This window comes from Myxocyprinus asiaticus, chromosome 17, assembly GCF_019703515.2.
Source record: "Myxocyprinus asiaticus isolate MX2 ecotype Aquarium Trade chromosome 17, UBuf_Myxa_2, whole genome shotgun sequence".
NCBI classification, from domain to species: Eukaryota; Metazoa; Chordata; class Actinopteri; order Cypriniformes; family Catostomidae; genus Myxocyprinus; species Myxocyprinus asiaticus.
In genome coordinates, this window is record NC_059360.1 from 27,934,368 (window position 1) to 27,958,798 (window position 24,431).

The 24,431-nt window shown below is 37.0% G+C and overlaps 1 protein-coding gene across 2 annotated transcripts; it reads left to right on the top strand.

Annotated features, from left to right (window-relative positions):
- The first annotated feature begins 4,701 nt into the window (after positions 1-4,701).
- LOC127455103 (transcription factor E2F2-like) lies at positions 4,702-24,431 on the top strand. Of its 2 annotated transcripts, XM_051722695.1 has the most exons (8): positions 4,702-4,938; positions 5,041-5,440; positions 15,887-15,989; positions 16,277-16,496; positions 17,501-17,662; positions 17,940-18,054; positions 18,517-18,697; positions 21,920-24,431. In XM_051722695.1, exons 2-8 carry the CDS (start codon positions 5,174-5,176, stop codon positions 22,189-22,191), a joined length of 1,320 nt encoding a protein of 439 aa, XP_051578655.1. In that variant the 5' UTR covers positions 4,702-4,938; positions 5,041-5,173; the 3' UTR covers positions 22,192-24,431. The 2 variants fall into 2 exon arrangements, with proteins under 2 accessions (XP_051578655.1, XP_051578656.1); XM_051722696.1 differs by lacking the exon at positions 21,920-24,431 and adding an exon at positions 20,836-21,748 and having other exon boundaries at positions 4,702-5,440.

A 24,431-nucleotide genomic window follows, 5' to 3' on the forward strand; every position in this document is an offset into this window, starting at 1 on the left:
AGTAAATAGTAACAGTGATTAAAAGTACAAATACATTAGTGCAATAATTTACTATACATTTTACACAAAGTCATCATGTATTTTGCCTTGTGATTTGTTACAGGGTTACGCAACAAACTAAATGTGAATCACTTGTATTTAAATATAGCACTACTGTCCTCTGAGTGTTTGTGGTTTCTTTTTTTCTCTCTCAAAAAGACTCACAGACCTAGAATTCAGTTTAATTGTGTACTGGCGCCAACTTTGATACGCACAAGTATTTCCTTCATTCTCTACAACTCTTAAGAGGGAGTGTCACTTTAAATCCGCTGACCGTCTCAACAATTATAATTTAGCCCATTAAGAACCTGTGTTGTGTATAAAGTGTTCTGTAGGACGCTTTCAATCATAATATGTCGTATAGCGACACCCAGTGTTTAAGAAAGAATCTACATACACTAAATCCATTGAGAAGGACCTTGCTTCAGCCCGCAGAATGAGGCGGGGCTGCGTATGGGGCGGAGCTACAGTGTCGCTCCGCCCACAACATACTCTCATTGGCTCGTTCATATTTCATAGACATGATAGGAGATTTTGTCATCATTGCCGGTGTTATCGATGTTTGAGAGAAATGTAATAGTTGAGCCAAACAATTTGATTATAGTGCTTACTTTTATGTGATATTCAATCCTAAATTTCATGGATTTTATCTTACGTTAAAAGTGAGGAACAAATCGGGATTTAAAGGCTGAAACTGACGTGAAAATGTTCTTAAAGAAATGCCAACTGAGAAGCATGTATGAAGCATGTGGTTTTTTGCACCGTCAGTACAGTATTAACAGTAGATTATTTATGCCTCATGCAATAGGCCTATGCATTATTTTCTGTTGTAACAGACTATTCATTACCTGCGGTTGGTTTGTGTGCATGTCAATTAGAAAGTAATTTTTAGACCTACAAGATAACGGAGCACACATTTTTGGAGCGAAGAGGAGAGATAATTGTTTACAACCCTTCAAAGAAATTAATATGAATCAATACAGAATACGAGCGAAAGCACCGCAACTATCTCAAGAATGGACACTTTTCAATAATTCATCAGCTTCTTGTTTACTATTGCTGAGGGCAAAAATTAAAATGTTACGATATTTGAAAACACATTTATATTAAGAATCATTACGTCTTAAAAACTATTTTGAGTATTAGAGTGTAATTTACAGCTAATTTACAGAAGATGGTGCTGTTGGTTTTCATAACCCATTTGTAGGGTGCATTTGCTTCAGAACTAATAACAACTGTGTGTGTGTGTGTGTGTGTGTGTGTGTGTGTGTGTGTGTGTGTGTGTGTGTGTGTGTGTGTGCGTGCGTGTCATATATATTAAAATGTTTATATTACAACAATTCTAATACACTTTTTTCATTTTCACTCTATGGTGATATTGAAAAAAATAACATATTGTATTGTTAATTTAATTCATTTCTCTAACCATGCGTTATAATGAAGGCTTTGTGAAACTGCAACTTTTTGAATTACAGATTTGAACGACGGCAGACACATCAACACTTTTGTTCATCATTCCATGAGACTCAGTCCTGCTAAATTTGTTTTAAATGACTTGTGAGGTACAACACAACATCACATCACTTGCGAGATATAGCACTAAAATCAAAATGATCTTGCTCATAATTTTAACACTGACTACGACCGCAGTAATATTAGAGTTGATCTTCACCATAGTAGGATTAGTAATTTTGCCCTCCGCTCATGTTTTCAACAAGACTAAATCAACAACATGCTGCATACTCAGTCTGACCCCTACTGCATCTGTTTGCAAAGAACTGTGAGGTACAAAACAATGTCAAATCACTTACGAGCCACAGCACCATAATCAAAATGATCGGGATTAACTATTTTAAAACGCATTTCCTATCGTGTACACCTATAAAAGATGACCGAGCCAATAACAGTAAGTTATGCGTCCTGCAAGCTGCAGCCAGGGATTCTTGAATCCATTTGCACAGCAGACTAAGAACTGGCGCCACCGTGTGGCGTTCAATTTAATTAATTGTGGATCAGCTTGTGGAGAAAAAAACGTCACGTTATTCAGTTTACTTTAATTAATTAATTAATTAATTACCCGCTGACAGAAATGACTTATTGACTTCTTGACTTGATTCACTGTATTGTGTTACATTAAATATCTGTCATCCGAATGTGTTAAATTACAATGTTATTCAGTGACATTTTCTTTTTTCCTATTGTTCAGGAAAAACAAACATCTTTAATAGAATCATTAACGCTGAATGCATTACAAAACCTACATACAGTAATTATTCTCTTTTTGAATTCAAGTTTATTCAAAAATGTTTATATTTTGTGTCTTTTTTCAAACAAAAAGCCTAGATTCTGATCTCGTTATTTGCTTTATTATTATTATTATTATTATTATTATTATTGTTGTTATTATTATTATTATTTATCCTTTATGTCTCTCTTTTTTCAGGTACAGCAGATTTCACATAAAAGCCTGCAAAAGCCACAATGTAGCCAATTAATTCTATGCACGTCCAAAAATCTCTCCAGAAGAGGGCGCACTACAGCTCCTCTACCAGCTAAACCTACTAATAAAGCGTAATGTTCCTGTAACGTTACATTGCAGTTCTATTGTTAACTTTGCTCAAGCATTTAAAGGGATAGTTGACCCAAAAATGTCAATTCTGTTATCATATACACACCCTCATGACATGTTCCAAACCCAAATGATGTTCTTTAATGGTACACCAAGAGTTGTTAGGCAGAATGTTAGCCTCAGTCACCATTCACTTTCATTGTATAGTTCATTGTGTGCCTAACAACTCCTTTTGTATGCAGAGGAAGAAAGACAGTCATATTGGTTTGGATCAGTATGGGGGTTAGTAAATGATAACATAATTTGTATTGTTGGGTCAACTATCCCTTTAAATGCAACATTAAGAGGTCTGGGTAAATATGCTATATTCTCAGCAGACTCCATAAAAAAGATGAAACTATATTTGGACCCTTTGAATGTTTAGTTTTCCTTAAATTCATTTGTGAATAGAGTGACTTGAGAATTACAGTGATTTCCTTGAATGTGATAATGATGAACATTCAGTATGTTATTTCAGTATGTCATCTGTTTGTGCTTGTTTAAAAAGCTGGGGATGATTGCTTCACTACTACTATATATGGGAGGATGGAATATAACTTTAAAGACATCAGTGAACTACTGGGCAAATGGCTGGGTGGGAGAGTTTCAGTCTCAATATCTATCTGAAGCATGGTGGGGCTTTACTCAAATTTGTGCCAAATGATAAGATCAGTTTCAATTAAGGGCTCTGTTGTGTTTTGTTTTATTTTGTGGGTCTGTTTAGGAATTCAGAGTGCTTGTTTTCTCCTTCATAGGCTCTTTTTACAAAGTCAGGCCACGGCAGTGTCAACTATTTTCCCGTTTTGCTGTTAAAAGACATTGACATTTAAGATTAAAGGAATATTCCGGGTTCAACACAGGTTAAGCTTAATCGACAACATTTGTAGCATAAAATTAATTACCACAAAAATACATTTTGACTTGCCCCTCCTGTTCTTTGAAAAAAGCAAAAATCTGGGTTCCAGTGAGGCACTTACAATGGAAGTGAATGGGGCCAATCCGTAAACATTAAAATACTCACTATTTCAAAAGTATAGACACAGGACATAAACAATATGTGTGTTAACATAATTTTAGAGTGATAAAATCACTTACCTTTTCTGTGTAAAATTACAGCCAATTTAACAACTCTGTTTCCATGACGATGTAATGTCAGCAAACTCTAAAATGACTGTACAAATGGCAATATAAACAACTTTACAACTCAAATAATACATGAGTTTGAACACAATAAATAATGTAAGTGCTTTTATACAATTATAAGCTTCAAATTTCTGCCTTTAAACCCTCCAAACATTGTCCCCATTCACTTCCATTGTAAGTGCCTCACTGTAACTTCGATTTTTGCTTCTTTTTTTTTTCTTTTTTTTTTTTAAGAAAGGGACAAGTCGAAATTATTTTTGTGGTAATCAACATTATGCCACAAATGCCGTCAATTGATCTTAACTTGCATTGAACCTAATATTCCTTTAATCTGCTAATGACAATGGCACATTTAGAAACCATGGCATTCTTTTAAGGAGTTTTGTGATTTATTTGATTTTGATGTGTGTAAATGCGTTGATGTTTTATATATATATATATATATATATATATATATATATATATATATATATATATATATATATATATATATATATATGTTTTCACAGAAAACAACGTAGCTCTCATGGGCATTTAGTCATTGAACCAATGTGTATTTTATGTGATTAACTGATAAGAGTTCATTTAGTTCAGACGTATTTTTAATGTTAGGAAATATATCTTGACTAAATCTAAACATGACTAGGCGATGTTTGATAACGCTGTTATTGTAATGTCTGAAGAACATACATCGCCCTTGTTCTCAAAAGGGATCAAATAAACCCGCGCTGTCTCTTTAAGAGGTAGAACGCAAGGCACCAACTGTTAAATGTAAATATATTCCGAATCGAACGAGCTGTCAGCCAATCACAGAGCGCTTCGAACCGCGGGAGATCCAAATTTCGCGCGACGTAATTTGGCGCTAAAATAGCACTCCTCTGTTGAGCTGATGTCAAAACAAAGGTCTTCTGCCGGAGAGGGATTACAGACCGACAGAACATTTCTCACCATCACCGGCTTTGCGCAAGAACAACAAGAAGAACGTTATTTTCAAGCTTTATTTGCTTTAAAACGTAGATTTATAAAGCGTAAGCAAGCAGGATATTTTAACAGACGTGTAATCGAAGTTATTTTACGTTTATTAAAGCTTGGCCTCTCTCGCGCAACTACAACAAAGAGCCCTGGGAGAGAGAATTGGTCCCAAAGCAGTAATAGTTTTGTATTTTTGTAATTTTGAACGCATTGTTAATCTTCAATATTTGACACATTATTTATTTTACTAAAGTGCACGTTGTCTGTTGCATTTGCAGGGTTTCCAATTCCGTTTATTGTGACGTTTGCTTCGTTCCGCATTGAACCATAGTCGAGCTTTGAGCTATTGCGAGTTTCTTTTGCTCGAGCTGCATCACATTCGCGGGGGGTTTCGTTCATTTCGCGTGCAAAATGAAGCGGATACCCAGAGGGATTTCTCCTGCTTCAGGAAGAGGCGCAGTCTCTGGACTCTCGTGCCCTCACAAAACAATGTTCTCCGGGGTGAGGACAGATTTTTTCAACACTGGACTTTCGAGCCCGCCGATGAATTCGGTACCGGCTGGATACTTCACTCAAATCGGCAACACGACAGCTGCGGAGCAGAGACCCAACTGCCTGTACGCGACCCCCCACGGGCCCGAAGCTAAGCCTGTGCGGACCTCCTCCGGCCGGCTGCCGGTAAGCGTCTTTCCACCATCACTAAACAAGCTCTTACTGCAACGTCATGAATCTGCTATTTCATGTTGTAGTAATGCAATAATATGTAATTTACTAACACACAGCTACAGTCCATCGTTGAATGTGAAAGCTTCCAGTTTGTGGCCCCACCAGGAGGTTTTTATTGGTGCCATCTTTGTTGTACTCTTTATAAATAGTTCCTCATGAATGAATAAAATAAGCCAGTAATTGGAGAGCATGACCACAGCACTGCATGTATATTTCCGTCAGTTGGACAGACAGGACCTTTAGGTAAGAGGGTTATTTCAGCGGGGGATGTGATAGAGGCTGGTTGATGGGGGAAGGGTGCTTTACAGCTTCTGGCCCATACAATATATTTATATGGGCCAGCCCTAATTGTAAAGGGGGGGAAGGGTGTGCCAAGCAATGCTTCTCACATTTGACAGGAGAAAAGAATCCTTCAGATTTATCAAAACATAAAGTATTCGAATATTTGGGCCAATACTCACCCATGTGCCCCTCTACATTTTGTTAAACATGAATGATTTTTGCCTCCTTAAAAAACAGCCATTTAAATCCAGCCACATTACAATGAATATCAAGCTACATATTCCAGTTTTTGTGTTTAAACTCCTAAACACAACTTCTGATTCTGCAGCTTTTAGATGATGCAGCTGTAGGCGTCATTATGATGTCCCTTTCTTCATTGTGCACCTGTCTCACAAGCTCAACCTGTTGAAAAGGTCAAGGTCACACTATACGCTCCAGGAACTGTTCAAGTGAACATTTAAAGAAAACTTTACTGTGTACCGGCTACTGCTTCCAGCTGATAAACAAAAGAAATGATTACAGGCTTACACTGCAGAATATGTGGCAGGGCTGATAACAGACCGGGCGTCTGCATGGAGGAATTGATGCACATGCATAAACTGTGACAGCTTACAACAAAAGCCTATCTCAAGAAGCTTCTCTGAGTTGTATATGACACCTGATCAACTCAAAATGGTTTCTCGCTCGATTAGGACTGAATACTAGTCTTGTTCTTAATTTTTTCAATGATTCCAAAATTCCTTACCCCCCCCCCCCCATGTAGGCTGTATTCTTAAAATGCAAAATGCTTAAATGCTAGCTGTGTATCTAGTGAATCTCTACATTACATGAACAGTCAAATTCTCTACTCTGAAGAGTTTTTTTTCTGTTTCTTCCATCCTTGAATGACACTTTTTCCACTTTCAGTTTGACAGGACAGCCACACCTGAAGCTCACGTTTCTGCTTTCAGACCTTTGAACCTCTGCTCCGATAACTTGAATTTATGAACTTACAAACTAATTTTAAAAATTTTGCAGAAACCCATAGTTCCCCTAAAGCAAGTTTTTCACAAATGACTTGCCTTGTTAAAGTACAATTAAGTCTAAGTCAATTAAAGCCTTTAGCTAATAGTTATAGGGAATGTATACTAGTTCAGGATCAGTAACGTGTATTCATATGTAGGTAGTCAATGATCTCTTATGTTTATGCACGAATCATGTGTTGTAGTAAAGCCGATCTTTTGATTTATTAGTTTAACCTTCTTTATCAATAAAGACAGAGGTAGTTCAGGATTTTTCATGCCTTTGTAAACTTTCTCAGATAATATTTTCTTATCATACGTCATGTTAAAGGGTTAGTTCACCCAAAAATCTAAATTCTCTCATTATTTACTCACCTTCATGCCATCTAAGATGTGTATGACTTTCTGGCTTCTGCAGAACACAAATGCAGATTTTTAGAAGAACATCTCAGCCCTGTAGGTCCATACAATGTAAGTGAATGGTGATCAGACCTTTTAAGCTCCAAAAAGCAAATAATGAACAAGCAGACAGAGCTGCCAGAGAAGCACTATGTACTGAACCAGTAAAATGCCCTATACCTTCCACAGATCTGAAACCAACTCTGAATGTATATATCAAAAACAAAAGGCAGTCAGAGTGGGATCAATGTTTAAACAACAAATTACGGGAAATAAATCTTGTTGTTGGAACAAGATATGTGTTCCCTTTTAATAATCGCTGGAATCAAGTCATTTACACACGATGCAGGATAGGACATACAAGACTCACACACCAACTTTTACTATCAGGAGAAAATTCACCAAAGTGCTCATCTTGTCAGAACCCACTATCCATTAAACATATTTTACTGGACTTTCATACCTCTACACATCTGAGGAACCTGTATTATTCAGTTGATACTTTTGAAAAGGTTTTTAATCAAGTGAATCCAAATTTAGTTTGAAGGTTTTTAGGAAAAATTAATCTTAAATACCTAATTTAACTTTATTTTTAAATAACTAAACCTGGCTCCCACCATGAATATAGCCATAGAAGCTGGGATGGCGTAAAAAATTAAAGAAACAAACAAACAAACCAAAAAGCAAATAAGGTCAGCATAAACGTAATCCATCTGTCTCCAGTGGTTTAATCAATGTCTTTTGAAGTGATCCAGTTGGTTTTGGGTGAGAACGGACCAACATTTAACTCCTTTTTAACTGTACATCTTAACAGCAGTTTACTCTGCGAACAAGCTTGATTACACTTCCTGTAGCACCATCTAGTGCTCTGTGCATGTGTTAAGCACCAGGAAGTGTAATCGAGCTTGAAATCATGATCAGTGAGGAGACTGCCTTCAAGATGTACAGTGAAAAAGGAGTTACATTTTGGTCTGTTCTCATCCAAAACCAACATGATCGCTTCAGAAGACATCGATGAAACCACTGGAGTCTTAAGGATTACTTTTATGCTGATCTTATCTGCTTTTTAGAGCCTGATCACCATTCCCTTGAATTGTATGGACCTACAGAGCTGAGATATTCTTCTAAAAAATCTTCGATTGTGTCCTGCAGAAGAAAAAAGTCATGCACATCTTTGATGGCATGTAAATGATGAGAGAAGTTTAATTTTTGGGTGAACTATCCCTTTAAAAGGACAGTTCACCCCGAAATAAACAACCTGTCATACTCACCCTCATGTTGTTCCAAAACTTTATGGCTTGCCTTTTTCTGTGGAACACATAAGGAGATATTAGGCAACATTTTAAATCTTTTAGTAAATCTTCTGTCTGAAAATACAATGAAAGTGAATGCTAACATTCTCCTTAATGTGCAACAATGAACTATCAACTATGGTGAATTCAGTAATTTATATGCATATACACATACATATAGTAATGTACATGTTATATCTTACTCAAGGTGGCAATGATGTTTCAGTGATTGACTTGATTTACATTTGACATTGCTATTTGATGAAGAAACATCAAAGTAAACCTATAGCAAGTACAACACATGAAAAGTATGAGATGACTATTGTCATTTGGGAGTACTACTGAAATAATGTAAGTTGTGCATCTGTTCAGACTCAACAAGTGCTGAGAAAATACACATAAGCTACACATAAGTTACACATACATTACACGTGTAGATAATGTGTTATGTGTAGCTCAATATGTGTTTGACAGCCATTTGCATCTCATGAAATTTCAGTGTGAATATAATTAAGCCTGTTCTAGATTTGTCCTGATTTGTTGCATTATCTCTTTAAATATATTTTATTGTTTTGTTTTCTAATTGTCTTGAAAATATTTTTACAATTTTACACTATCTGCGCATTTTGTACATCCATATTTGATAGATATTAGTGCCGAATATGTTATGTTATATGAGTGTTTGGGAAAATTACCATGCATTTAAGGGTTAAAGGAATGCTCCGGGTTCAATACAAGTTTAGCTCAATTGACAGCATTTGTGGCATAATGTTGATTTCCACAAAAATTTGTTTCGACTCGTTCCTCCTTTTCATTAAAAAAAAAAATCTAAATTTCAGTGAGGCACTTACAATGCAAGTGAATGGGGCCAATCTTTGGAGGGTTTAAACACAGAACTGTGAAGCCTTCTGTTAAAACTCATGTTATTTGAGCTGTAAAGTTGTTTAAATTGTCATTTTTACAGTCCTGTTAGGGTTTTAGGGTGTGTTGATATTACATCGTCATGGTAACTAAGTTGTAAAATTGGCCATAACTTTACTCAGAAAAGGTTAGTAAGCGATTTTATCACACTAAAATCATTTTTACATGCATATCCTTTGTGTTGTGGCTATACTTTTGAAACAGTGAGTATTTTAATGTTAAAAAAAAATTGGCCCCCATTCACTTCCATTGTAAGTGCCTCACTGGAACCAAGATTTTTGCTTTTTTTAAAGAAAAGAAGGGACGAGTCAAAATGTATTTTTGTGGTTATCAGTATTATGCCACAAATGCTGTGGATTGAGCATAACTTGTATTGAACCTGGAACATTCCTTTTAAGTCAAGTCCAAGTTTATTTAGCAAATGCACAACAATACAGAATGCAGCAGTAATTTTTGTCAATAAAATGTGGTTTCTGCAAACTTCAATGAAGGGAAATAAAGAGAATCTCTAGACAGCTAAATTATGCAGCTAAACTTTGAGGCTTGAGAAGGTCAGAGAGATCACTAGATCTTTGGTTCACTCCAAATCTCACATGTCTGAGATCTAATGATTAGCCACTGGTTTGTGATCACTACAACGAAGTACACGTGAACTGGCTTTGTTTCTGGAGACCCTGGTGACTACCCTCCCCTCCCCCTGTCCAAGTGTCCCCCAGGTCAGTTTACTTCATGTCATTCTCTTAATAAACCTATCTCCTCCCTGCGGGGCCTCCAGTAACCAGGTGTTGCACCAAGGTGGGTGAAGGGTGTTAGGGTAAAACAGCCCTAGCTGTTTAGTTCTGTGTAATTCAGATCACTCTGCTTGGCCCCATCTGCCAAAGTTTTGCATTACAAAAGTTTCCTCCCTGTTCTCCCTTTTTATCTGGACTCACCCCTTTCTCCTCTCTGCCTGTGTCTCTCTTTCACTTTGACACCTCGGACTATGTCATCATTCTGAAGCAGAATGACCTTTCTCACTTTACTCTTTGCGAAGAGAGAGTGTGCATGTGTTTTACAGTGAGTTTGCAAGTCATTATTCTCATCTGTATCTGTGTAGGCGTACAGAAACCTGTTTTCTTCAGGCAGGATATGGTTGTTAAAAAACACCTCAGGCATTGTCAGGCCATCATCAAAGTGTGTACTGACAAACTTTACCTATCTAGTTGTATTTTATATATATTTCATTAGATACAAATTTAAAATGAGGCTGTGAGTGATAGATGTACAGTTTGTGCAATAGGTTGTACATTCTTAATGTTAGGGGAGACAACATTTTCCACATACAATATTGTGTAAATGCTGAAATTGATTGTTACTGCCCACCAAGGGCATTGTATCATGGTACCATTGTGCATCCTCAGTGCAGAGTCTTTTCTAAAATGCGAGAAGACAAATGGTGCAGTAATTCATTGAATGTGATTTACTGATCTTGAATGCATTTGGCTAAATGGTCAGCTGAGACACATTTTTTATTAGGAATGCACGTGGTTTAAAGATTAGACTTTCAAAGGACATCCAAAAGATTCTACCAATAAAACAGAGATGCATTTTCTCTTGTACCTAGACACTGCAATGCAAACATAATCTCATAACTTTCACCTAAATGTGGGCATTTGTGCTAACCTGGACAGCCACTGCTGTGGTTTATGATAATAGCGTACACAATAGATTTGCATATCTTTAAGAAACTTCTGGGCCTTGAGTGGCTTGACCAGTTTTTATATAGAGCTGCTGATCAGAAAGCAAACTAACAATCTTAATAGTGGTCAAAGTAAGGATTTTAGAAGGTAAAGCTGCTCTCATATCAGTGCTTAGAAGTGAATGATTCAGCTTCCACTCCATGCGCTCTTAGCCAGCATTTTTCACTTCTCATTTCCCACTGACACAGGAAATAGGCAGAATCAACCACAAGGTCTTACACATAAGAGATGCTGTTCTGAGAAACCGAACCACACAAATGCTTCCCCCTCCCCCAACACACATATACCCCCAGGTGGGTGGGTGTCTGCTTTGCTAAAACATAGCAACAGCTGATGCTAACACAAATTTGATGAGGATATGCAGCTCCATAAGACACTCCATAGAGGTCTTAGCCTCAAGCCTCTACCTTAAACTCCAAGAGGTGATAGGTAACAACTAGAGATGTTCTAAAACGGTGTATTCTAGAGTCTGAAACAATTACTGCTTGTCATTAACATAGAGCTACACACTTTCTCATCATTGGATGAAGATATGTGCATCTGTATGCAGTTGGCATGTGTTTGGCACAATTAAAGGGATAGTTCACCTAAAAATTTACATTTTGTGAAAGAAATGCAAATGAATATTTACGCTCGTTTTTTTCCATGGAGCACAAAAGGAGATGTTAGGCAGAAAGTTAGGGACTGACAGCCTCAGTGACCATTCACTTTCATTGTATTGAAAATTATGCAATGAAATTGAATGGTGACTGAGACTAACTTTCTGCTGAACATCTTCTGTTGTGTTCTATAAACGAAAGAAGGTCATAGAGGTTTGGAATAGCATGAGGTTGAGTAAATGATGAGAATTTTCAGCAACTTTCCCTTTATTGCCTTGCCTTATATACATTGTGTGTAAGACAAATAAGGTCAAAACTGTTATTAGAAAAAACTCAAAAAGGGGCAGAAGAAAATGAGGAAAGGAAAAATGTAGCTCCTCCTCTGTCCCAACCACCTGCTCGTAGCTCCAGATGTCAGTAACAGGTGTAGATGTTTAGTTTAGGACAATGCAAGCTTTTTTGAAGACACACACAAACACACACAGATGAGTAGGCTGCTCAATGTCTGTTACAGAGGTACCACCTTCTATACCATTTTTAAGAAGGTTACATTATAAGGTAAAATATTCAAAACAAAGTTACTAGCTTCTGTGACCAGTTTTAAAGCTAATGCGTAAATATGCGTTAAAATGCCTGCAATGCCATTACGGAGGGAACTGATTTGTGAACAACAGTTGTTACTGACACATTGTTGCCTGTTCTGTTCATTTACACTCATTAGATCTGCCTGCATTTCTCTAATGGGGATGAATTGGGCTACTGTATATCAAATATCTTTACTGCTGGAAATATATACAGTATATAGGTTTACAACAGACACTACTTTCTAGAGTAACGTCTTGTATTAAAATGCGTCACTACACATTTCCGAACGGGGGGAGGGGGGGTGTTGATGTCGGAGGGGTTGAGGGGGCCGATTGCACCACCATTAGTGAGCCGCTGGTGCCCCATGCATTGCATACATGGTTTTTGCTCCTCTGTCTGGAGATTGTTCAGGAGTTTATAAGCCTTTAGGATCTAAACTTTATCCTTTAAATTCTAAAGGAACTGTTCTTAGCAAGATGCAGATTATAACAAATAACATCTTAACTACTGGATTGGTTTGTGTCTAATGTATGCGTGGACTGAACAATGTTGGAGATAAAACAGGCGTGTGGGTGCAAATTTCCATTTCAGTTGGCTTTGTAAACCAGTTCTTTGTAGAGTTGGACTGCTTAAACCAGCACATCTGCCTGGGGTGGAATGTAAAATATTTGAGAAATGTTTAATTGTTCAGGCCATGCCATCCTTAAAGACCCTGTGAAATCAAAATGAAAGTTTAACTGCTTTTAGTCCATATCTGTTAGCTTTAAGGTCATCTATATGATAGTGAACTTCAAAACGTTGACAACATTTTTTTTTTCAGAACATATAAGCATCTCGCTTGCGTCTAAAAAGTCTCAGGAAAATCCATGACGTCACATTGAGGTTGAGAAACCTTGTCCAATCAAATGCTTTCTAGAATGAGAACGCACCCTCTCCCTACAACTGTTCAGCATGTCTGTCTGTATATCATGCCTACACAGGGCACTTCGAAGGGAGCACAGTCCATGCTGACGGTTCTGTAAAAGTGAGTTCTGACTGACCGTTATCACCTTTCAGTCATCTGAAGCTCTCACAGTGAAAGGTTACACTATGTAACACAATTTTTGTTCCTGGGTAGTAAGTATTATTTCCTAATTGCTAATGCCTCAAAAGTATAGAAAATGGCTGTTATTCCCCACAAACTTTGCTTTTGTGACTATTTTGAAATTTACCTATTTCTAATGAGAAAACGGGCGAATTTGTGTCTTTTCGTTCACATAAAGTCAGAAAAAAAAAACATATGATTCCAAAATCCTTCTTTATTTGTGGTCCGATGAAGACATCTGCTTTGACCTTTGCCTCAGACACCTTAGGGAAGTCTTGAAGGTACTTGAAGGCTGCCGACTCCTTATCTAGAGCTCTGACAAATTGTTTCGTGAGGCCCAATTTGATTTGCAGTGGTGGCATTAGCACCTTCCGGGGGTCCACCAGTGGCTCCCACTTGACGTTGTTCCTCCCCACAGAGAACTCGGTCCGCTATGGCCAGTCCCGCCTGTGGTAGTGCGCCCTGGTGTCCCTGCTGTCACAAAGGCAAAGATATCAGGGAAACTTGGTAAAACCGCCTTGGTAAAACCGCCTTGGAGACCCATCAGGAATGCCACCATTTTGAAGTCTCCTATGACCTCACAGACATACTCATCATACTTCAAGGCGTCCAGCAAGGTCTTGATGCTGTTGTAATCCTCTTTGAGGTGCACCGAGTGAGCCAGGGGAAGAGACGGGTACTTGTTACCATTATGGACCAGCACGGCTTTGAATATTATGTTAGTACAAATACGTTAATTTGGATTCATATGTTGTTTTTTTCTGACTTTATGTGAACGAAAAGACACAAATTCACCTGTTTTCTCATTGGAAATAGGTAAATTTCAAAATATCACTGTCCTGGTCACAAAAGCAAAGTTTGTGGGGAATAATAGCCATTTTCTATACTTTTGAGACATAAGCAATTAGGAAATAACACTTACTACCAAGGAAAAAAAATAACATTTGTTAAACAGTGTTATTTGTCCTCGAATGGAATAGGGCATAAGGATGATCACTTCTGAAAGGTTCGTACCAACTCGGGAGCTAAACATGAGGAAAGTTGCTGGAGTTTCTTTATATTTTTTGTGCAGCCGGAGGTTTCTTGGGATGTACAGCTCGATTAAGTGCTCTTTATTCTTTATGTTTGGTGTATTTTGATTCAAAACATAGCTATATTATCTTTAACTCGCTTGTTTCTCATTCATCTGCATTGGACTTGCACAATGACTCCAGCCTCGTTGTAAGCAATACCGCAATGTACTGTGTGCATTTGTGGGCTGGTTATAGATTAATGTTGTCGATTAGATCAACGTTCGGTTCTTAAGTCTTTGGAAAAGCTGGTCGTTATTGAGATCACTTCTCAAGTTTCCCCAGTAAGCAGCTCTGACATAAGCAGCATGGTGAAAGGGGCCATGTGTGTGTGTGCTGTAAACTAAAGCCTATTGGCCATTTTACAAAAGGGACGAGTTGTCCAGCATGTCCCGCCCCCACTTCCTGTTTCAAAGCACAAAATCAAATTCTGCTTGTCAAGGCACTTCACTGGGACTTTAAAAGTTTTAACGGAAAAAAAGAGCAATGCGGAATACAAATAGTCATGTAAAGCTGTAAGATTCTCTGAAACCCATCAAACTCACCTGTGAATTATAAAATCTGGTTGTCAGTTTCTGGCTTGTGTATTAGTCTTAACATGTGTGTTCTTTGTCATGCTTCTCAAAAGCTCATCCTTAACTTACCAGTTGCTTATAGTGAAGGTGTATATGTGTGTACATTTGTAACTCTTATGATTGGATGAACAGTATAAGCCAGTGATCCATGAATGAAACATCTGTGGTGTCAGTGTGAAATGTTTGAATGCCTCCCTCCACTCAAGATAAAGAAAGAGAGGCACGAACTTCCTGTTTTTTTTTTTGTTTTTTTTTGTATAGAGTTGGTTTTAAAGTGGCAGCCGGCATTCGAGGAAGCATTGAGTGAGTGTAATTCAAGGGGAGGGAGGGATTGTTCTTGATCAGTGGCATACAATGCAAATTACACTTACATTCAAGTGTGTCTCACTGCCAAAGCTTTTCAACACACTCTCAATTCTTTCTGAGGAGGATACAAGCATATCTGTCTTATCTGAAGAGCTTTCACAATATAAATAATCTAAACCGTAACAGTAAATGCAATGCCACATTTAGAAAATTGTGGGCACAATTCTAAACCTCAGTAGCTTCATTCATGGAAATAGTTGGTGGAAAAACTGAATTAACCTCTGTATCTACTAGACAGTTAAAGGCATAAAGAAAGAGATGTTTCTCATACCCGGTCACAATAATCATTTTCTGATTATTGCAATCTTTTAACATTTTACAGTAATTATTTTCAAATGCTGATAACCAGGTTTTTCAAAGTTATTTTAAAGGAATTGTTATGTCTTTGCACTTTTATCTTTATACTTTAAAACAACCTCACCACTCTCTTGTTTTTTTTCTTTCTTTCTTTCTTTCTTTCTTTCTTTCTTTCTTTCTTGTTTTAGGCCAAGAGGAGGCTAGATCTGGAAGAGCCACTGTATCTCCCAGAATTTTGCACACCAAAAGGGAAAGGAAACTCGGCATCTGCGAGGGTACCAAGCCCCAAAAGTGAGTAAAGCAGAATGATCTAGAACAAAGCCTCTATTCTGATTGCATTTCATTGGAAATGTTTGTCTTGATGTAGTTAAAATAAGTGCGTAAGATAAAGGACCTTTGTTTATTTAAGACCACAGTTTCCATACGTTGAATGTTTTAGGGCCCCTCACTTTAAAGGTTTGAGAAGCAAACACACCTTTTAAAAACACCTGTCCAAGCATCTTGCTCCCCTAATTAGAACTGCAGCTAAATAGCCCTTTTACATCTCTCTCTGTCTCTCTCTCTCTCTCTTTCTGTAGCTCCCAAGTCTCCCGGTGAGCGTACTCGTTACGACACTTCTCTTGGGCTGCTGACTAAGAAATTTGTTGGCTTACTGAGTGAATCGTCTGACGGGGTTCTAGATCTGAACTGGGCCACGGAGGTTCTGGAGGTTCAGAAGAGACGTATATATGACATCACAAACGTTCTGGAGGGAGTGCAGCTCATACGCAAGAAATCTAAGAACAACATCCAGTGGATGTAAGTGTGTTAGGTTCAATGTTTAGTTAGCAATACATACTTTGTTGTCAAAGACAAAATACTCTTATATGCCATGAACCTTAAAGTAATAGTTCACTCAAAAATGATAATTCCTTTTTTTTTTTTTTTTTTTTTTTTTTGGATGGAGATATGATTTGTTTATATTCATACAATGCAATTCAATGAGTCCATCACTTTCTAGCTCAAAAAAGAAAATACAGTAAAGGCAGCATAAAAGTAATCCATACGACTCAAGTGGTTTAATCCATGTCTTCTGAAGTAATATGATCGGTTTTGGGTGAGAACAGACCACCATGTAACTTCTTTTTCACTACAAATCTTGACATCTGCAGTCTTCTTGGCACAAGCATGATTTGAAGCTCGATTACACTTCCTAGCACTTGAAATGTGCCATGCGCGTGTACATGCGCAGAGCGCCAAATGATCACACCGAGGAGACTGCAGATGTCAAGAATTACAGTAAAGGATTTACATTTTTGTCTGTTTCTCACCCAAAACTGATCAAATCATTTCAGAAGAGTTGTATGGATTACATTTATGCTGCCTTTATGTCCTTTTTGGAGGTTAAAAATGATGGACCCCACTGACTTACATTGTATGGATATATTCACATCATATATCCATAAAAAATATCTTTGTGTTCTTTAGAAGAAAGTAAGTCATACAAGTTTGAGATGGCATAAAGGTGAGTAAATAATGAGAGAATTATCGTATTTAGGTGAACTTTTCCTTTAAGATTGTTTAGTGACATTCATAATGGGCCCCCTTTTTCCTTTTTGATACAAATTCTTATAGGTCTTAATTTAGTTTTCCTCTTAATGAGTGCTGAGTGGTGCTTCTGTTTTACATAATAAAACATATTAAATGTTTATTTTCCATATTGAGGCCTTTGTTGATGCTTTAAGTTTTACTTGTTCAGCCTGGTTTCTTGCTTGTCTATGCATGTTTCAAACAGTCTGTCCTGTGTGTTCTCTGTGCTGTAGGGTAAGTGGTGTGTTTGAGGGGTCAGCCAGTGGTGCAGAGATGGCTGGCAATCTGAGGAAAGAACTTTCTGAGCTAGACAGGCAAGAGAAAGCTCTGGACAACCTCATTCAGTCCAGCTCGTCACGACTACGAGAACTCACAGAGAACAAGGACAACAAACGATATCCTTTCAGTGTGTGTTTGTACAGGGAAGAAATGTGAAGGAGCGGTTTGTCATTTAAATAGAAAACGCCTGTGAGCATGCTCAGACATGCTGTTCAAACTGCAAGCATCCCTGCTGTCAAAATGTAAGCAGCATAGTTATAACTACTATCAGCATTTTTGCAATTCTCCTAAAGTGAGAATCTTTATAGTGCAATCAAATAAAATGCTACATTTTATGCTATAAATGTGAAGAAATTTAATTTTAAAAGCTGTTTGTCCTTAACTCAAGCACACATTAGGATATGTGACCCATCAGGACATTCGCTCTATAGCCAGCCTGAAGGATCAAACCGTGATTGCTGTAAAAGCTCCGTCTGAAACCAAACTGGAAGTTCCAGAGTCATCCGGGGTCAGTACTAGTATTTTCATATATTGAAAATGAATAAAATCTTCCTAATTATCTTGATTAAAATTATTATCTTCCTGTGTGATTTAACTTATAGCAATCTGCATTATTCTTTAAGATTTAAAAAGGCCTTGAATGTCAGGGCACATCTGTGAACCATGAGGGTTCGTCCCTTTATGTCTTTGGCTTTATCCTTATTTTTAAAATAATTGATTTAATAAATGAGTTGTTGAATTCAAGAACATAAGATATTTTTTTTAATTTTGATCATGCTTATACTTCCTAAATTATGAGTAATTGCTGTTCTAAAGTATTTTTTTATTATTATTTTTAAATATATATATATATATATATATTTCTTTTTAAGGAATTTACAATAATTATTTTTCACTTAGCAAATGTTCAAAATACAGTTACTCCTGCATGCAAAGAAAGTCTGTTTCACAGTTCACTTTTCATCATCAGGGGTTGCTGCAGATTTACCTGAAGAGCAAGAATGGTCCAGTTGAGGTGTTCTTGTGTCCTGAAGAATGTTTGGAGGATGTTAGTCCTGTCAAGAATGCCACACCCAGAAAAGATTACCCACAAACCCCTAGCGCCATCACACCCTCTCTCTTCCCACCTGCCAAACCCCAGCCAGCAGAGGGTGAGACAACTGCCCTGAGCTTACCTTTTTTTTTTTTTTTTTTTTTTTTTTTTTTTTAAGAAAGAAAAAAGTGTTAAAATGGTCTTGCGAAACACCAACATAAGTAAACTTTTAAATGTCACAAAACTGTTTTTTTTTTTTTTTTTCATTTTATTTTAAGTAAGTGCTAATGGTGTCTAGGGCTGCAACTAATGATTATTTGAACAAATATTCGACTATTCAGGGCGATTATTGCAACAATTAATCATTAGCTCTTAACCGACAGTTCAGCTTGTGCCACGAGTTAAGAGGTTGTATAAAATATGTGCTTACTAAGAATAAAAAAAGACAACAAAAGTATATTTTAAAAATACCTCTTAATGGCCTTCACTGAATTTCATGAAAAAATTCTTAAGGATTTGTATTAATTTTCATACAGTAAAAAAAATTCAATGCAAATAATTGTTATCGAGTATTTAGTTTTGTTGTCCATTTAAATATATCTCAAAATCCTTAACTAGACATATTTACCTTACCTGAGAAGCAACATATAAGATATTTAGACTTGCTTTCAGAGAATATATCTTGAATATAAGTGTATTTTGTATAGGCTTGGGATCTATGCCTTTTTCACGCATCGATAATCGGAAGATTTTCCCGATGATTATCGATATATATTGGGATTTTTTCAGATATAAATTGTGCTGCTCATTGCACAATAGTCTTTGTCTCTTCAGACATATTTCTCAAGACAACTTTGATAAAGTGTGAGTGGCAGGGTAAATTAAAGGTGGTCGCACACCGGACGCGTCTGGCGGACGATATGGCGCGTTCTAAAATTAGAAACAGTTATTCATTTTCTACAAAGGTACACACACACCACCAACGCTCAGCGTCATCATTCTTAAGTGCCTCAGAGTGCAACTCCGTTTTCCATTAAATTAGACCCAAATCATTATCAAAGGACAAAGATTATTTATTCTAGCCATTACTGGATGATCTATTGTGAACATGTATCTTTCATATAGCCTACACATTGTATTTTCAGTTACAAGTATATTGTTTTGTGGTTTGACAGCTTGAATGAAAGACCTATTCAATGCTACATACAGAGAAATTGCATAATAAACGTCGCCATTTCTAATCATTCAGATGGCGCAGTTACACCAGTTTCACTAACCTGCAAACTCATCAACGTCACTTTGTTCATTATTGAAGAAGTACAAAAACCTTCGTAACTTTGGATTGCCATCTCCTGCGCTGCTTCAGCTCGACCTGTGTTTGTGTGTGTGTGAGTGAGATACGTCGCCCTCTTGTGGTCTCCCAACACTATTACGCCAGACTGTTAAGCAGAGGCCAACTGAGTGAATTGGAAAGCATGCGAATTGGGCTTCTAATTTAAATGTTGGCTAATTTTAAAATATCGATGCTTCAAAAAGATATTGATAAAATAAGTTGCCGATCAATAATTGATATATCAATATTTTATGACATCCCTAAATTTGTATAAAGTGTATTTTTCTGTCAGTGCATTAAAAAGTTTAACTCCTAAAGACATGAATTGTAATTTTGCAATATATGTAGGAAATCATGACCATTCACATTGAAATGAAGACTCCAGTCATATCAGTAACCTTATAAAAGCTGTTTTATTCTACATGGAGAGGGTCCGCACATAGGGGCTGCCATGTTAGAATCGCATGACCAGCCGAATAGTACTAATCTCAGTAACTGTCCTGTTATTTGACACTTTCACTCATTGATTAAAGTAATCATGGCTGACTGTGAATACTACATTTCTACAATGGCATCTGAAACTGAAAACTATTGATTTTAAATGATGCTGCATCCAAGCCACTAGGTGTCAGTGTAAGTCCAAGATGACACAAAGACAAAAGTTACTGAGCGCACCTTTAAAGACAAAATACACATATATTCAAGATTATATTCAACATTCTTTGAAAGCAATTTTAAATATTTTCTGCAGTGTAGCCTCGAGTAAATGTGTCTTGTTTTAAAGGAGATTTAGATATTTATAGCCACAAAAACTTATTTTGTTGCAGTGAATAATGGGCTAAGAGACCCTCTCTCACCTTTTTGTTCACTTAAATTTTGATCCATCTTTAACTCACAAAAACTCTTTTCTCTTTTCTTAATAGAGTTGCGTATCACCAATTTCTTTATGGTAAGATACACACTGCAACACATATATTATAATTCAATACGTTGCGAGCCAGCGCGCACGAGGGGGGGCATCTCCGCGAGGAGTGCGCATTAGCCGGGTGCAGTTTCAATCTCTAACCCTTAGACTGGGTCACTTCATGCGACTCATGGCAGCGGCTTTGACCGCACAGAGAAATGCTAGTTTCAGAGTTTGTGTGTATTTTCATGACCCACTTCCTTATTACTTGAACTTTAATAAAGGATGCAGAAAAGATATAGCGCTTGGGTGTTTCCTTTTTAGGTTTTGCTCCAGCAGATTGGCAGCTTCGCTTTATTTCACAACAACACTACTTCTGTATTTTCTTATATTTTTTTAAATATATAATTATCTCATACGTTGCGCTCTACATCACCTTAGGCTGTTTTGAAAGTTTGGAGTGCGTCTGGACTGTGAGCTGTCTTCTTCCTTTCCTCTCATGCACTCGAACTGAAGTGCTGCTCTTGCGCATCATCATTTGAGTGTCATATGATCTCATGTTACAATAAACAGATCAAACAACTATTTAACAGCTAAATTTGCTGTCCACTATTTTTTATTGTCGACATTGTCAATAAGTTTGCCTAATCATTTTAGCCCAATGGTGACATTGTGTGTAAAAGTTTGTCCATAAAGAGGTGGTCATGTGCATCGTTGTTTTTGAGCACTGTCATTTGGGCCATTTAATACAGTTAGCCATTATAAAATGTCCTACAGTCAAATTTGTGGGGGAAAACATTTAGTAATGACATCATTACACTTCTCATTTGTTGATGGCACCATAAGAACACACACAATCCTGAGCCCTTCATTTGACTAATACCCTGAGCAGTGAAAGGCAGAAAATAGGGAAGATCAATTTCATGCTATTTAAGAGGCCCCCCCCCCCCCCAAAAAAAAACTGGGCACTAGTAAAAAATATACTTTAATATAAATAATGTTTTCCATTTTTTAAGTCAAATTCAGCTAAACAATCCATTTGGGAACAAACCAAATTACAGACTGATCAAAGACTCCATTGATGATCTAGTCCTTCTTCACAGGTTTGCTACCAAAACCCCAGCCGTCGATGACATGCACCAGTGGTAGCACCTCTCTGCTCGATGTGGAAGGGATTCTGGGTCTTCCTCCCAGCCTTCTACAGATCACAGAAGACCAGCTGCCTGGAATGGCCTTCACATCTGACCCCTCCGGCCCCTTTGTTAGTTTCTCTCCTCATCTCACTCATGATGACTACCTCTGGAGCCTGGATGATGGAGAAGGTGTATCTGACTTCTTTGACGCATATGATCTGGGAGATCTGCTCAAAACATGAGGCATTAATGCCAGGGTTGACTAAACAGTAGTTGATAGTGTCAGTTAGTTCAATTCAGACCCTGATCCACATTACAACAGACACCTTCACATTATGACATAGAATGAAGTTGTAGTATAAAGTGCACTAATGAATTGGCTTAATTGGTTATAACCATGATGATGGCTGACGTGGAATGGAGACTCTGGCCGTTTTAATCACTCAAGTGATTAGGATTCGAAAATACTTTATATAAAAAGTGATCAGGCGTCCTCTAGTGGATATCCGTGTAATTCAGATGCATTATGAAGCCATAAGTTTTTTCTGTCAGTCATACAATAGTAAGGTATTTTTTCTTTTGGATAGTTTAGTTATAGATATTTTTGACAAAAACAAGTATTTGTCATGTGATTTTTAATTATTACAATTTATTTTGTATTTTTGCCCATTGGCAATGTTGTTGGTCTTTGTGATTCTATTTAGTATTGACCATAAACCAAAACTTTGTAATTGCCTTGTGTATAGGTATGAGCCAGAACATACTGTGTTATCAATTGTGAGTAAATTAAATGGGATGTATGGAACTCAGGTAATTTTTAAAGCTTTTTTGAGCTTTAACAATGGTAGTACTGTCAACACATTGTCAGTAGAGGGCTGTGTGACCATTTCTAGCTGCCATCAGGCAAAGGTGCTTCTAAAAATGTGTTTGTTGAAGACGTATGAACCATCATAATGTTTATACCTTAGCATTATAACCAGACTCATCAAATCTAGACTCAAGTGAAGCAGAGATCTGAAAAGCTATGTTTCTTAAAATGATTCAAATTTACTCGTCATCTTTTCAAACTGAAAGCAGTGCTTGGATTTTTAGAAATAGGTGCTTGTCTGTTCATTCTACCTCCATTTTTAGTTTATTAAGCCAAAGTGAGGTAGTACCTTGATCTTGTAGCAGTGGCCTTTCCCAGGTTTGAATATGTAGAAACTATATAACGCCTACAAGGTTTTAACCACTGACACCTATGTCTGTGTTGCAGAAACCCCAGGGGATGATTTGGCAGCAAAATTTTACATTTCCAAATGTTTTATTCAAATGGATATATTTATTCTTTTTGTGGTCCGTTCAATTACTAGAATTGATTTTTCCTTGTGAAATTATGGTAATGAAGTTCTCAGGGTTCTCTGCTCCACTCTTGGAGTAGCTAAGGGATGTTTAATGGAATCTGGCAGAAACCTTTGATACTGTTTGAACACTGAACTGCTCCATGAACTGCTGGAAATACAAAGTGAACTTTGTTTCCAGATTTTTTATTTTATTTTTATTTTTTTGGAGTCTGGATTCTTGCCCCACCTTAATGGTAGGTTTTATAGCTGCAGAGACCAAGCAGAATTGTAACTGTTTATATCTGGTGTTTGTATAAATACATTTATAGACTACACAGTTTGAAAACACCCATCTTTAATGCAGAGCATGTCTGGTATGGGAGGCAATATGGAAAACTTGAATAACTTCATTTTTAAAACTACATTCCCACACCCAGATTAATTGTGTTATGCACTGAAAATGGTTCTGCTTTTGAAGCATTTCTCAAATGATTAAAAAAAAAAAAAAAACTGAACCAAAAGACAAAGATCTTGCAGGGTGCTGGAACTTTGGCCTTAGAATTCTAGATTTTTATCACACCTAGATTTGTCTGACCTAGGATTCTAGAACTTTAAGCTTTGGAATATAAATTGTTTTCCAAGGCGGATTCAGCATTTGTCAAGGTGCCTATGGGTTGGGTTTAAGAGCAGTTGTAATCAGATTTGATCTTTGTCTGATTAACTTATGGATAACCTATATCTTGTGTGAGGGTGTACAAAACTTTTACTTGGGTTTTGCTTCATGCAACTGTCCCACATGCGGACAACTGTCCTGTCCTAACAAACTTGAAAATGTGTGTTTGTATATGCATGAGTGTGCTAAAGTGTGTACTAAGATTTGGCATTTGTTGTGCATTTGGTTGTAGTCTTTAGTGAAATGTTTGGAATTAATTTTTTAGTGTATTCACTTTTAAAAAAGCATTATGTTTTTAAAATTGTACAGAATAAGCTTGTATTTATAGTTTTTGTATTTTATGAAAATTGGTTATCGTCTCAGGATGTGTTATTTTTGAAAGACCGTCTGTTTAACAGACAGCACTTAACTTGATCAATTGTGGTGTTTAAAATGAAAAACGACCTGGTTTTTATTCTGTTTAATAAAGCATTTCTGTTAAAAGTTA

Excerpts from the sequence above, each read along its gene's own strand:
- LOC127455103 (XM_051722695.1), top strand. The coding sequence starts at position 5,174 with ATGAAGCGGATACCCAGAGGGATTTCTCCTGCTTCAGGAAGAGGCGCA. Across the intron at positions 5,441-15,886 it reads CCTCCTCCGGCCGGCTGCCG|GCCAAGAGGAGGCTAGATCT; the intron begins GTAAGCGTCTTT and ends TTCTTGTTTTAG. Across the intron at positions 18,055-18,516 it reads AAGTTCCAGAGTCATCCGGG|GGGTTGCTGCAGATTTACCT; the intron begins GTCAGTACTAGT and ends TTTCATCATCAG.